Genomic DNA, 13,935 nt, shown 5'->3' with positions numbered 1-13,935 from the left:
TTGGTTAATCTCTTCTTATGTCTCACCCTACTCCCCTCTGAGATCTATCTATCCTATGCATCCATGCCTTTGGACCTATTTTGTCAGTTTATTATACTCAATTACATTTCACATTTAAGTGAGATCATGTAATATTTAGACATCTTCTCTTAATATTTTGTTACTTTAGATGAGGCTTAAGCTCATAAATCCCCTCCCTATTATTGTAGTTCCTCAAATGAGATTATTATTAGTTATTAATCATTAAAATTTAATATGTATTATGAATAATTTTTCTTTTTGTCATTTAACAGTTGTCACTATTTCTTGAATGTATACTGTAAGCTAAAAATACTAGTACTCCCATCCTTTCTTTTTACTTTCCTCCTTTCTTCTAAATTCTCTAATCTATACTCTGGTTTTTATATTGTTAAGGCTGAAAACATTTTGTGGAGAAGTTATTAATCATTAATTATGTTGAATTAATTATTAAACAATCAAGTTTTATGTGCTCTGTTTATGGGTTAACTCTTAAGCTAGAAATATTAAGTATTATTCATATTATTACAATGAAACTGGTTCATAGTATTGTATTATGATTTAATTTCCTTTCATTGATAGCGTTTTTAAAGGTTATACTTTACCTTTTTAAGCACCATTTGTTTTAGCATTTTCTTAAATTGAAAAAAAAATACCAACCTATCTTATCAGGCATTCTCTTGTGTTCTGGAGCCTGTCATCCTTGTCCTTTCTAAACTGATTGTTTTCAACGCCTTCTGCATGGCAGTCATCTGGAATTTTTCTCAGATCCTTTTCTGTGTTGGATAAAGCTATTTCTGAATTTCATGTCTCCTGTTTTTGTGGGAGTTTTTTTGCCTACATTATTCCCTTATTTTGTTAGAATACATCTTCAGGTAACCTCCTAAGAAGGGTTACTAGGGAATTAATTTTAGAATCTTAATATCCTAGAAAATATCTTTTTCATTATCCCTTTTCTTCAATGTTGTATATATAATGGTAAGTTAAAAATAATTTTTCTCAATTTTGAACGCCTATTGTGATTGTCTTCTGATTGGAAGGCTAATGTTTTCTCATTCCTTTTTATCTGACCTATTTTTATTATTTTTATTTTTGATAGCTTAATCGCCTTTTATTCCAAGTATTTGGAAATTTGAGAATGTTTTATTATGGATGGGTCTTTCTGTACTGGGTACTTGCTAAGTGGTGTTTGTAATTTGTGGATCTAAGATATTTTTTTATATTATTAATAGATTATTTTACTAATAAAAGTTTTCAGGGTAACAATATTTTGTTTCATTTTTCAATTTTCAATTTTAGGTGTCAATGATCAAATTGTACAATTTGACAATCTTATGAATCAAAAGGAAGATAAGCTGAGACAGAGATATCGTGATACATATGATGCTGTTTTATGGCTGAGAAATAACAGAGACAAATTTAAGCAAAGAGTCTATGAGCCCATAATGCTCATGGTAAGAGCTTTTGTTTATGTAGAACCTGTTATTTTTATTATTGTAATCATAGATTTTTGTTGTTTTAAGAATTCTTAGTCTTATTTATACCCCTGGTTTTTTCATTATCAGACTTGCAGCAGCTGGTATACTGCTAAATCCATACATAGGCTTTTTAAAGGGCCCTTGATCAATACACCTGTGAACTTTTTCTAGAAAGAAATATGAAAATGGCACTTTATTGACTAAGAACTGTGTATAAAGTTAGCGTGGTTAGCTGGTTCCTTCTGTAATTGCTATTCTTAGGTCATAGCAGGCAGTAGATTAAATGCTGCCAAAGGGGTAGAAAACTGCTGTAAATACATGTTGATATAAGGTACCTGACAGAAGGTAGACAAGAAAATCATTTGCTACAGAAACAGAGCATTATGAAGATTCTGAGAGTGAAACCAACAGTTTATTGACCTCATAAACATTTCTTAGCTCTTTTTAAAAAATCTTTATTGTTGAAAGTATTACACATGTTCCCTTTTTTCCTCCATTGATTCCTCCAGCCCGCCCCAGGTCCTGGGTCCTTGGGTTATGCATTCAAGGTCTTTGGTTGATTACCTTCCCTCCGAGATTCCATACTCTGTTCCATGCTTCCATGTCTCTAGATCCATGCCTTTTGATAGTTCTTATTGGTGATAATGGGTCATCAAGAATAGGATGAGCTATATTTAGTAAATCATCTAATGAAGTGTGGCCATGGGTTTAACAGGAAGATTTACATGTAAAATTTAAAATAATAAGTTTGGTCACAAAAAGTAAAATCCACATTCTTTGGTAATGATAGCTATACATACATAATATAAACTTAAGGATTGTTTTTGTTAGATAATTTCTTGTACTTTAGAAAAGAATGTAGTATAGATCCTTGCAGGATTCATGAAAAGTTCTATTTTCCAAAACTTATGATTGTGTTATACTTTATTAAAAATCATTTCATATAGTTTTTAACATTACATCTTATATTACATTAGCAAAATTAATATGCATAATACTGTATTCTTTTCTTGTTAAGATGTATATCATTTAGACTATTTTTGGTAGATCAAGAAGGGAATATCTATTTTGGACCCAGGTACCATTTGATTGATTTGGTAAGGACTGGGAGAAAATATTGTGCCTGGCCCGTGTGCCTCAGTGGTTGAGCTTTGACCCATGCACCAAGATGTCACTGGTTCGATTCCTGGTCAGGGCACATGCCCGGGTTGTGGGCTCGATCCCCAGTAGGGGGCATGCAGGAGGCAGTCGAACAATGTTGATGTTTCTCTCATCAATGTGTCTGCCTCTCTTTCCCTCTCCCTTCCTCTCTCTAAAATCAATAAAAACATATTTTTTTAAAAAGGAAAAATATTGTGATCCTAAATATAAGTTACAGTCAAGTGTGATTGTCAACACATTTTTATTAAAATGCCAATTTCAAAATAGTACTTTCGAACTTTATTAGATATTTTATCCTCTCGTCACTTGGTTTTTTAATAGTGGCCTATCACTAACTTGGATTACTAGCTGGCATATATTGTCATTTTACAAATCTTTGAGATACAATGATAGACTCTGCTTTTTTACCCTTCCTAGAATAACCCTTCACCTTTTCTACCACTTTCTTCCAAATGTATTCCCATACACACTTAACCCTTCCAGATTAAGTTGAAATGCACCCATCTTCATAAGCAAGTTAACAATATGTAAACTTAAAATTTTAGTCACATAACTTGTCAATTAGCAATCAGATTTCATGAGTTATTTCTAACAATTTCAATAATGAATTGGAAAAATGTGGGAAAATGTTTTTACACTTATATTCCACAGTAGTGTTTATAATAGCAGAACGATGGGGCAAAAGAACAAAGTTTTCAAAGATATTGTTAGTTACGTGAATTACTCTATGTCCTTATATTAGAATACTATGTAGCCATTAAAAATGTTGCTGCAGGCTCTACTTACATAAAAGGACATTTGTGGCATGTTAATGAATTATTAAAAAGACTACAGAATAGGATGTATAGAAAGATTTCATTTTTAAAAATTGTGAAACAGAATGCTGTCATTAACCACCAGATCATCTTGGAGTGCTACATACACTTCCTATGTCTACCTGTCTGTCTTACTACTGTGACTAAGAAGATGTGGCTTTGGAGAACTTTACCAAATATTTTCTTCACCAATCTTATGAGAAGGAGCATGCTAAGAAACTGATAAGCCGCAGAGCCAACAAGGTGGCCAAATCTTCCTTCTGGATATCAGGAGACCAGACCATGAATGCAGTGGGAGTATGCATTACACTTGAAAAAAAGTGCAAATCAGTCACTACTGGAAGTGAACAAACTGGCCAGTGAATAACTGCCCCCCTTCCCCACTTCTGTGACTTCCTTTAGAAGTACTACCTAAATTAGCAAGTGAAACCCATCAAAGATTTGAATGACCATGTAACCAACTTACACAAGAAGAGAGATCCAGAATCTGACATAACAGAGTATCTCTGACTAGCGCACCCTGGGAGAGAATGATGATGAGAGCTAAGTTGTAGGTCGCTTATTGATAGCTATAAAAAAAATTTCTACTTCCTATAGTCGTATTGGGGTTACTTTTGCTTACTCTTTCTATAAGTTGGAGCAAATATCCACATACATTTTCTTTCAATTGTGCTATTCTTTCCAATAATGTAATTTGGTGCCCCCCCCCAAAAAAAAAAAATTGTGAAGAAATAGACACTAAATGTTTTTAGTGTTGATGTCCAGGGAGTAGTATTTTATGTGGTGTTCAATTTATTTTGTTTGATTGTGTATCTTTCTCCATTTTTCCATACTATTGATATCCTGTAATTTAAAATAGTGATATTAGACAGCATTTATGTAACAAGTGCTGCACTAATTTTTTATTGTATCTCTTTTAATTCACATTTATTCCTATGAGGTATAGGCTGATTTACTTTACCCATTTATAGGATGAAATAACTAAAGTTTTCAGAGATTTTAGTTCAAGGTTATGCACAGGATTTAAAGTGGCATCTGTCTGACCCCAGATGTCACATCTTGGCTTTTAACTACTGTGCTGCATTTTATATATTTATAAAGCCTTTTATTTATTTATTTATTTATTTATTTATTTATTTATTTATTTATTTATTTATTTATTTTAAGAAAGCTGATTTCCATCTGCTGGAGCTAATCTCTCCCTTTAAATTTCCTAGATAGCATTTTTATATACCTCTGTTGTACTGTGCTTTTCATTATATTTATCATTTGTGATAGATTGAATTCTTGAAAATTTTTCCTGACCTATCTTTGTATCATCAAATACCATTGAGTCTCAGCATGCAGAAATGTCTAATTAGCTGGTATTTTTAAATAAATGATTAAGTTTTTATGTTGTAGTGGTACTAGCCTTGGGTATCTCCTGAAGACACTACTAATAGTTATAATCCATAGCTAGTTTTTTTCATTTTCATAATTTTATTCAGTTATTTGTGTTTTTGTACCAGTTATTGCCATGTATAATATTAATTCCTCTTAAAGATGAGGAAGAAAAAAGTTTGGGGACAGATGAGAAATGTTTTTACTTACAGATCACAATCTAAGACTTTCAGTGTTTTCAATGAGTTGACCAGAAAGGAACTTTATTATTATATAATACCAAAACCAGTATGCACCAGGTACTATTCAAGTCTTAGCTTTCATTTTATGATGTATTGGATGTTTCTGGGTAATAATTTAGATTAAATAGATGTTTTACAATGTTGACCCTTCAATACCAAGTTGTTTTGTTTTTTGGGGGTTTTTTGGTCTCCCTTTTTCTCAGTCATCAAATTTAATCTAATTAAATCTATGATAAACGTGATTATTTTCTAGTAATCTGGGTTTCATGAAAATCAACTTATTTTTTCTCTTTGTTTTCTTTAGATCAATATGAAAGATAATAAAAATGCCAAATATATTGAAAATCATATTCCATCAAATGACTTGAGAGCCTTTGTATTTGAGAGTCAAGAAGATATGGAGGTTTTCCTCAAAGAGGCAAGTATAAACTAACATATTTTGACTCACTTGACACTTCCAGTGATTTTAAAATTTAAACTAGAGCAAAAAGTGATAATGGCTGATTTTACCAGCAGTAACTCTAGTGTGAGCAACTCTTACTAATTTCTGTCCTATCTATGCCGTTATTGGGAAATGAATTTGTTTTCTAAGAGGAAAAACAGCCTATACTCCCCTCTGTGATACACAATTTTGAAATTAACATTTGGAATTAATATGAAGAGTAATTCTGTGACATTGTCTAAAAAGATAGAAACATCATAATGATGGACTTTTGGTCTTGAACATCCTTTTGGAAACTATATTAGAATGAACTTAGTTTATCTTTGAATGGGAAATCAATCTGATGTTATTGTTTGATATAAATAAATCTTCAAAAAATGAGATTCCTGTATCTGGCTAGAAAACACCACTAACCAAGACTCTAAGCCACTGAAAGGTAGCATAGCTTAGGAGTTAAGAACATAGCCTCCACGGCTGCCAGGATTTGAATTCTGACTTTGATACTAACTTGGGCAAGTTGCCTAAATATGAGCCTTAGTTTCCTCAACTCTAAAATGGAGATAATACTATCTACTTCAAAATATTTTTGTGAGGATTAAATGAAAAAGTATTAGCTAGTGCTTGTTAGCTATTGTATTTATTATGTGTATATTATTATATGGCTGTATAGTATATATTGTTAGCTATATATGCTATTATATCCTGTCAGTAAGATTTCTTTTTCTTTTGCATATGCCATCTACTTCTTTTAAAGCCCCAGAAAGATTTTGTTTGTTTAAACCTTTGCTAGTGAGTCTTAAGCGAGGACAAGACCCTAAATCAGCTCAAGTGGGCCTCTATTTGTCTGGTACACAAGTGAGTAGATTAGATTAGAAAAATTTCTTGCTTTGGCTTTTAACATATTGTCCTCCATCTCTTTCGGGAGTTGGTAGGGAATGTGAATATATGGTGACTGCATAAAAAGATTAAATGTATGAAATTATAAAATGTACTTTGTTAAACATTTGTGTATTTTAGGACTAATTTAAGCCTGACCCAGTGAGTTAGTGTTCTAGTGTCAGAGCTCATTCAAGAAGTAGGTTGCTTGGGTTACAAGTCTGTGACACACCACATATTGTGAAGGGCGCACCACATAGTAAGAGGATTTCCAGTTTGAAAGTCACCAGCTTAGCCAATTCTGAGTACCCTGCTTTGCCTCAAAAACACATGCTTCCTCTGTGCTAAAGATATGAACTGTGTATTGATAATTTAAGTTCCTAAAAATTAGACCTTTATTATTTTTTTCTTGTGCTGTTAGCAATGAACTTTACAAAGGGTCTCATCAATAAGACCAGAACTTCCTCTTACATGTATGACTTTTTATGTATTTTTTAAAAATATATTTCATTGATTTCAGAGAGGAAGGGAGAAGGAAAGAGAGATAGAAACATCAGTGATGAGAAAGAACCATTGATCAGCTGCCTCCTGCATGCCCACAACCCAGGCATGTGCCCTTGACCGGAATTGAACCTGGGACCTTTCAGTCCACAGGCCAACACTCTATCCACTGAGCCAAACCAACTAGGGCCTTTATGTATTTTTAATTGTGAAATTTATTGTATGTACTAAAGTACATTTCCCATCTTTTTAGTAATTTACAAACCATCTTCACAGTTTTTGCCACTTCATATACTACTGTGCACTACCATCCCAACATGTAGTGCTACTTTTTAAAAAAAGATTTCTCTTTTTAATTTCGAGAGAGAGAGAAACATCATTGTGAGATCGAGACATCAGTTGGTTGCCTCCTGCACACTCCGTGCATGGGATGATGCCCACTGGCCAGGGAGAACTATTATTTTTTTATTTAAATCACTTCACTTTTTAAAATATATATTATTGATTTTTAGAGAGATAGGGGGAGGGAGAGAGAGAGAGAGAAACATCAATATGAGAACAAGACATTGATCAGTTGCCTCCTCCATGCTCCCTACTGGGAATTGAACCTGCAACCTGGGCGTGTGCTTTGACTGGAAATCAAACCGGCAACCTTTTCAGTGCTCAGGACAACATCCAACCAACTGACTCACACCGGCCAGGGCTAACTCACTTCACTTTTTATTACTCAAAATATTCTGAAAGGGAGTTTAATATTACTGCAAAATTAGAAAACAGTTTGCACAACAATAATGATAAAAACAATGTTAGTGCTAGATCTGTACTGTTTCTTACTGAAAGCAGAGAACAGGATACTTTTTAAAAAGGGAGGGGGAGATAATAAGGAGTTATACAGCAGTTTTCTTCCTGTAATGAGAATTGAAAAGGAAATTATTTTCTCTTTGTATAATTCTTTTATTTAGAGTAACCACTAAAGCAGTATATTTTACAAACATAAATAAGAATCAGTATGAATCTATACCTTCTATTTCTTTTTAACCCTTTGTGGTTGTATTAAATTTGGACATGGGTGTCGTACTGGTCGGAATTAATTTCCATTGAAAGAGCAGTGATGCCGAAACCGGTTTGGCTCAGTGGATAGAGCGTCAGCCTGTGGACTGAAAGGTCCCAGGTTCGATTCCGGTCAAGGGCATGTGCCTGGGTTGCGGGCATATCCCCAGTAGGAGATGTGCAGGAGGCAGCTGATCGATGTTTCTCTCTCATCGATGTTTCTAACTCTCTATCTCTCTCCCTTCCTCTCTGTAAAATATCAATAAAATATATTTAAAAAAAAAAGAGCAGTGATACATAACATGCAAGATTATGAAGGATAAACAAGATTTATTAATTCTTTTTTGGAACTATGTCACTACTAGTAGAATCACTACAAACGTTATCACTTTCTACGTCAGAGTCAGTATTCAAGGTGCCAAAATAAAACTCTTCATCATTACTTTCAGATTCGCAGTACACTTCTTTCGGTAACTTTCTTTTTGCCATTTTGGAGTATTATTTTGAAATATCTTAACAAGCGAGAATGCCTAATTACAGTTAAACGTAATTTGTAAAGCTTTATTTGAAATTCTGCGAAGTATCTCCGGAGCTTGTCTATTTCTTCACTCTCAAAAGGCGACTGACTCGCCACGGTGTTTTGCATGGAGAGTGTGGAACGACCACGTTTGTTTATATTGAGTTTCGATTTGTCGGGGCAATGTTTTGGTTCGTGACAAGGTCGCTTAGACACTTAAGAGCTTTCAGAGAAATTATGAACTGATACATGAATGGAGTTAAGATTCGTACGGTTCCTTGCTGTGGTGGCTGAAAGCAGACATACGACCGGAACGGTAAAAAAGCTTCGGTAGCGGGGAGTAGACAAATGACCGCAAAGGGATAATAAAATTTTATTTTGATGTAACCTTAAACTTACAGAAAATATGCAGGAGTATACATGGAAATTCTGTATACCTTTTACCCAGATTCACTAATTACTTGCATTTTCCCTGTTTGCTTTATTATTTCTCCATTGCAGAGTAGTCAGTTTTGCTATAACCCAATATGTTCATTCCTAAAAATCATTATGTTATGCAAAATTATACAATAGAAGCCCATTGGGCCTATGGAGAGAAAAATGACAGCATAGTTTTACACATTTAAGATTGTCAAGAAATATACAAATACAATAAATATGTACTTTGTTTTTAGAAAGACCTGAAGCTAGCTTGTGGAAGCAGGCCTTGGAAGGGTATAGTGCAGTGATGGCGAACCTTTTGAGCTCGGCGTGTCAGCATTTTGAAAAACCCTAACTTAACTCTGGTGCCGTGTCACATAGAAATATTTTGATATTTGCAACCATAGTAAAACAAAAACTTATATTTTTGATATTTATTTTATATATTTAAATGCCATTTAACAAAGAAAAATCAACCAAAAAAAATGAGGTCGTGTGTCACCTCTGACACGTGTGTCATAGGTTCGCCATCGCTGGTATAGTGGGTCAAACAATTGAAAGCGCTTATCTAAAGTTGGATAGAAAGCTGCAACAGCAAATGTGGTTGGATAGGGCTCATAATACATGTGGTGACCTGAGGTAGCTGGTAGATGTTTGAGAGGAGTGTATGTGTGTCTGTATTTGTGCACAAATTACGTGTATTTCTCAGCAGCTAGGTTGAGTTGGGTGCAGTTTTCTGCATTCACCTAGAGAAAAACCTCATGTTTCTTGTAGATAGAATTGCATGTAAGCAAATTTGAAATCCATGTATTTCTTAAATTGTCTCCTAATATATCAGTTGCTCAGAACAAATTTGTCTTTAAAACAAGTATTATACAAAACTGTTTTTCTCCTTGTAATTATGTATGTGGAGATACTTTGAAACTATGTTGTATCCTATTCTTCATGAAACTAGGTTTAAGAACCAGTGATTCTGCCCTAGCCGGTTTGGCTCAGTGGGTAGAGTGTCAGCCTGCAGACTGAAGGGTCCGATTCCGGTCAAGGGCCCATGCCCTGGTTGTGGGCTCGATCCCCAGTAGGAGGCATGCAGGAGGCAGCCATTCAATGAGTCTCTCTCTCCTCTCTGAAATCAATAAAAATATATTTAATTTTAAAAAAAAGATGATGCTGGTATCATAAAATGACTTGAGAAATGTCCCTCTTATTTCCTGAAAGAGTTCTGGTATTATTGCTTTTTTTTAACTGTTTCATAGAATTTATCAGTGAATATTATAAAAGAAATGGACTCTTTGTAAAAACACATAACTACAATATCAATATCACTAAAAATTTTTCTTGTAAGTACCATTGAATACCCTGTCAGTGTTTAAATTTCTGATCATCCCATGAATGCCAGTAGGAATACATTAATTTTAAAAATCATTTTGGTTGAGCATAGATGGTTATTAAATTAATATTTTCTTTTTTTATATTCAGGTTCGTGACAATAAGAAATTAAGAGTGAATGCTGTTATTGCTCCCAGGAGTTCATATGCAGACAGAGCACCTTCAAGATCTCTAAATGAACTAAAGTAAGTCTTGAAAATACTATTAGAACTAACCTGTACCTTTTAAATATTGAGTAGTCATTTATCTCTTTAATATATTTTAATTATCTTTTTGTCACATATTTGTTATAGGCCGTATTATTTCCCTTTAGGATCTCTACTTAAGTCTAAAATAAGGAAAAATCTAGGTGCAGGAACAGACTATGGTATAGTTAATATATGATGATGATGTTTTAAATCATTGGAATAATATTGGACTATTTAATTAAAAATACCAAAATGCTTGGTTAATTATTGGGAAAATAAAGTGATAAAACACCACTTAATAATGCAAAAATAATTTCCAGAGGACTAAATGGAAAAATTGCAATTATAAAACAGTAATAAGTAAATATCTTAACTCTGAATGTAAGCAGACATTCTAAATACAAAATCAATAGAAGTGTCCAAAAAAACCAGTTTAATAGTTTGTAATCATAAATATATAAAAATTAAACCTTGACAAGGCAATAAATCTCAATTATTAACCACTTAAGTGATTTTCAAATATACAAATACACAAGGAAAAGACTCTTATTTATTGGCTACTTGTCAACCATCAGATTTTTTTAATGATATTTTAAGAAGAAAAATCTAATAGGTGTTTTTCCTTTCAGACAATATGGATTTTTCTCTTACTTGCGAGAATTATTTGATGCACCTGCTCCTGTCATGAGCTACCTTTGCAGCCAGTATCATATTCATGAAGTTCCTGTAGGAACTGAAAGGACCAGAGAAAGAATTGAACGGGTAAGAAAGTACTAAATCGGTAGTTTTATTAAGTTTTCTTAGCTTACACTCAAGGAAAAAAGGTAAGAAATTTAAAGAAGCTTTATCATTCTGTTGTTTTTAACCACACAGAAATTATCTTTGTATTCTGTATTTTGAATATAACATAAAACATAATATAACCTAAAGTATTGACTAGTACTTTATGACAGGAGTGATGTGGAGTTACCTAGAGTAAATAAATAATACCTATAGGGTCATTAAGTTAAATCCTGAAAAGAAATACCTGGCACTCTTACCTGATTCTGTTCTGCCTTGCTTGATGGACCTATGTTTAAACGTTACATTAATGATTTAATCATTTAGGTTCTTGTATTCTGGATTATCTTTCAGAGAAATTATACTTCAGGATGGTAGGCTTCAATATAGTGAAATCTCCCCGTCTTAAAGCTTCTACTTAAGATTACCTCATATATCAGTGACCGTCCTTACTTAATAGGGTCTCATTTTCCTGGCTTATTGTAGTACTTAGGCTTTTTTTTAATCCATTGGATTCTTTAAAAAAAATGTTTGTTTTTTATTTTCCTATTATAGTTGACATTCAATATTATACTAGTTACTGTGTACAGCATAGTGGTTGGATTTTTATATGACTTACAAAGTGATCTCCCTGATAAGCCATTCTTTTCTATAATTCTTTATTGTTGAAAGTATTACATATGTCCCCTTTTTTTCTCCTTTGACCCCCCCCCCACCCACCCCCCCCCCCAAGCCTTCCTTCAACACACTATTATCTGTGGCCATGGGTTTATGCATACATGCATACAAGGTTTTTGATTGATTATCTCCCACCCTCCTCCACCTTCCAGGCTTTTTTTTAATATACTAATTGCAATTTTATTTGGGTGACATTGGTTGATAAGATCATACAGGTTTCTCAAGGAACTCTTAGTTCCTATATTCTGCCAACATGGTTTAGAATTATCTTCTTACAAGTTAACTCCAAGGCTCCAAACCACATTTGTTGTTTGTATCACAGGCAGAATCAGGGAAGAAATCTCTTCTAAAACAGGTTTTCCATAACACCAAGTTGCCCTATTAATACCACTTGTAAGCATCTAGGACCCAATTACAGACCTACTATTACTTACAATATTGACTTTATTAGAAAATATGTTTAAAATTTTCTAACAACTGGTTTACAGTTATTCCAGTGTAGCGCTCTGGTCTTAATTCTACGGTGTTTAGAAAAAAGGACAAGACCATATTCATAAACCAAACCAATGTCTATCATAACTTTAGGTATAGGTAGGGCTGTTGGAAGGTGAGGGTAGCTTTACTATTGCAAAAAGACTATAGAAAATTCGGTAAGGGCTTTCAGTTTTACTGCTTGAACAGTGCTTCATGTTGAATTATTTTCATGTATTTTAAGTCACCCAGAGAGCTGTTTTACTAGAGAAACAGCATTGGAATTCAAATAATTTACATTGAAAGTAAAATTAATTCATAATAAGTCATATTTTCCTTCATCTCTTTTCAAATATTTTTCTTAAACTCTATTTTTATATAGGTGATGGTATCTTTAAAATCCTTGAAAACATTGAATATTTCTTATACTTATTGTTTCATTGTCCAACTCGGTGCTATATTGTATATAAACACCTATAAATTATGATGAGATGCTTCTCAGACATGTGCATATACTGTAAAGTCCCTGACATTATTTTGGATATCTTTCAGAAGATATAAACTTATATTGAGGAAACTACTTATCTTTATATCTGCAATCATATCTAGATAATGACAATAACAGCTATATTTCTTCCTAGACTAACCGTACATTTTTTAGTGTAAGTTTTGCTTTATTATTGAATTTTAACATTTTAGGTTCTCTAACAATGATTACAACCTACTTATGGAATTATTCTCAATTTCTAATACTTCCCCCTTTGGTTAAATTTTCTGCTGACGTTCTTGATGTCCTTTTTGGTGGGAATGCCTTTCCCCCACCATCTCTCAGTTCAATCCCATTTAAAACTTATTTTCCTGAAACTTGGGTAACCTGTTCTAGGCTTTCCCTTTAATCCAAATTATTCAGCATTGGATGCCAGTTTATAAAATTTAGGATGCTTAAATGTCTTTTCTCTTCACTTAGACTATAAACTTCTGCAGAGAAGCCATAATAGTATTGGCAATAAACCTTTAGAGATTAGAAAGAAACTGAATTACAGCAGCGTATTCTTTATTAGATCTATTCCTTGTATAAGTTCTTGAGAAAAAAGATCCCCCCAAAATGCAAAAATTAAGTCTCTGAAATCCTTGAAAAGTGTTTCCATTAAGTATTCTCTCAAATTATACGGGAATTGAATTTAAGATTATGTATATTTGAACAGTATAACTGAGGGGAAGGAAGAGTAAGTAATTTACCTGAAATAACAGTTCAATGTATGGACACATGGGTCCTGGTATCTTTTCTGTAGATACAATAAACCTCCGAAAGTACACTTAGTTGGGAGAGATTGTATAGCGAAGTAGAATATAGTTAGCTTTGCTAGTTGTTTTGGTTTCTCCTAATTTTCTTAATGTTATCTAAGATAATAACATAAAATGTATCAGCCACCGTTTTAGAAATACTGTTGGATAAGTTTTTAAAAAACAACTGTATACTATATTTTGATCTAAAATTCATTTGATCTGTATTTTTAATTCTTTGTTTTTTT

General features: G+C 33.2%; 1 protein-coding gene across 12 annotated transcripts in view; it reads left to right on the top strand.

Moving 5' to 3' along the window:
• The window catches only part of SMC5 (structural maintenance of chromosomes 5), an 84,108-nt gene that overhangs the window by 45,982 nt on the left and 24,191 nt on the right, over positions 1–13,935 (top strand). For all 12 annotated transcript variants that reach the window (XM_036330871.1, XM_036330868.1, XM_036330872.1 and 9 more), the window contains 4 exons: positions 1,318–1,472; positions 5,399–5,512; positions 10,377–10,471; positions 11,104–11,236. In XM_036330871.1, the coding sequence (XP_036186764.1) occupies positions 1,318–1,472; positions 5,399–5,512; positions 10,377–10,471; positions 11,104–11,236 (497 nt within the window). The remainder of the gene's footprint in view (positions 1–1,317; positions 1,473–5,398; positions 5,513–10,376; positions 10,472–11,103; positions 11,237–13,935) is intronic.

Source organism: Myotis myotis, unplaced genomic scaffold, assembly GCF_014108235.1.
Source record: "Myotis myotis isolate mMyoMyo1 unplaced genomic scaffold, mMyoMyo1.p scaffold_m19_p_12, whole genome shotgun sequence".
Lineage (NCBI taxonomy): Eukaryota > Metazoa > Chordata > Mammalia > Chiroptera > Vespertilionidae > Myotis > Myotis myotis.
Note: the sequence above shows the minus strand (reverse complement) of the source record. Positions and strands in the feature narration are given on the sequence as shown.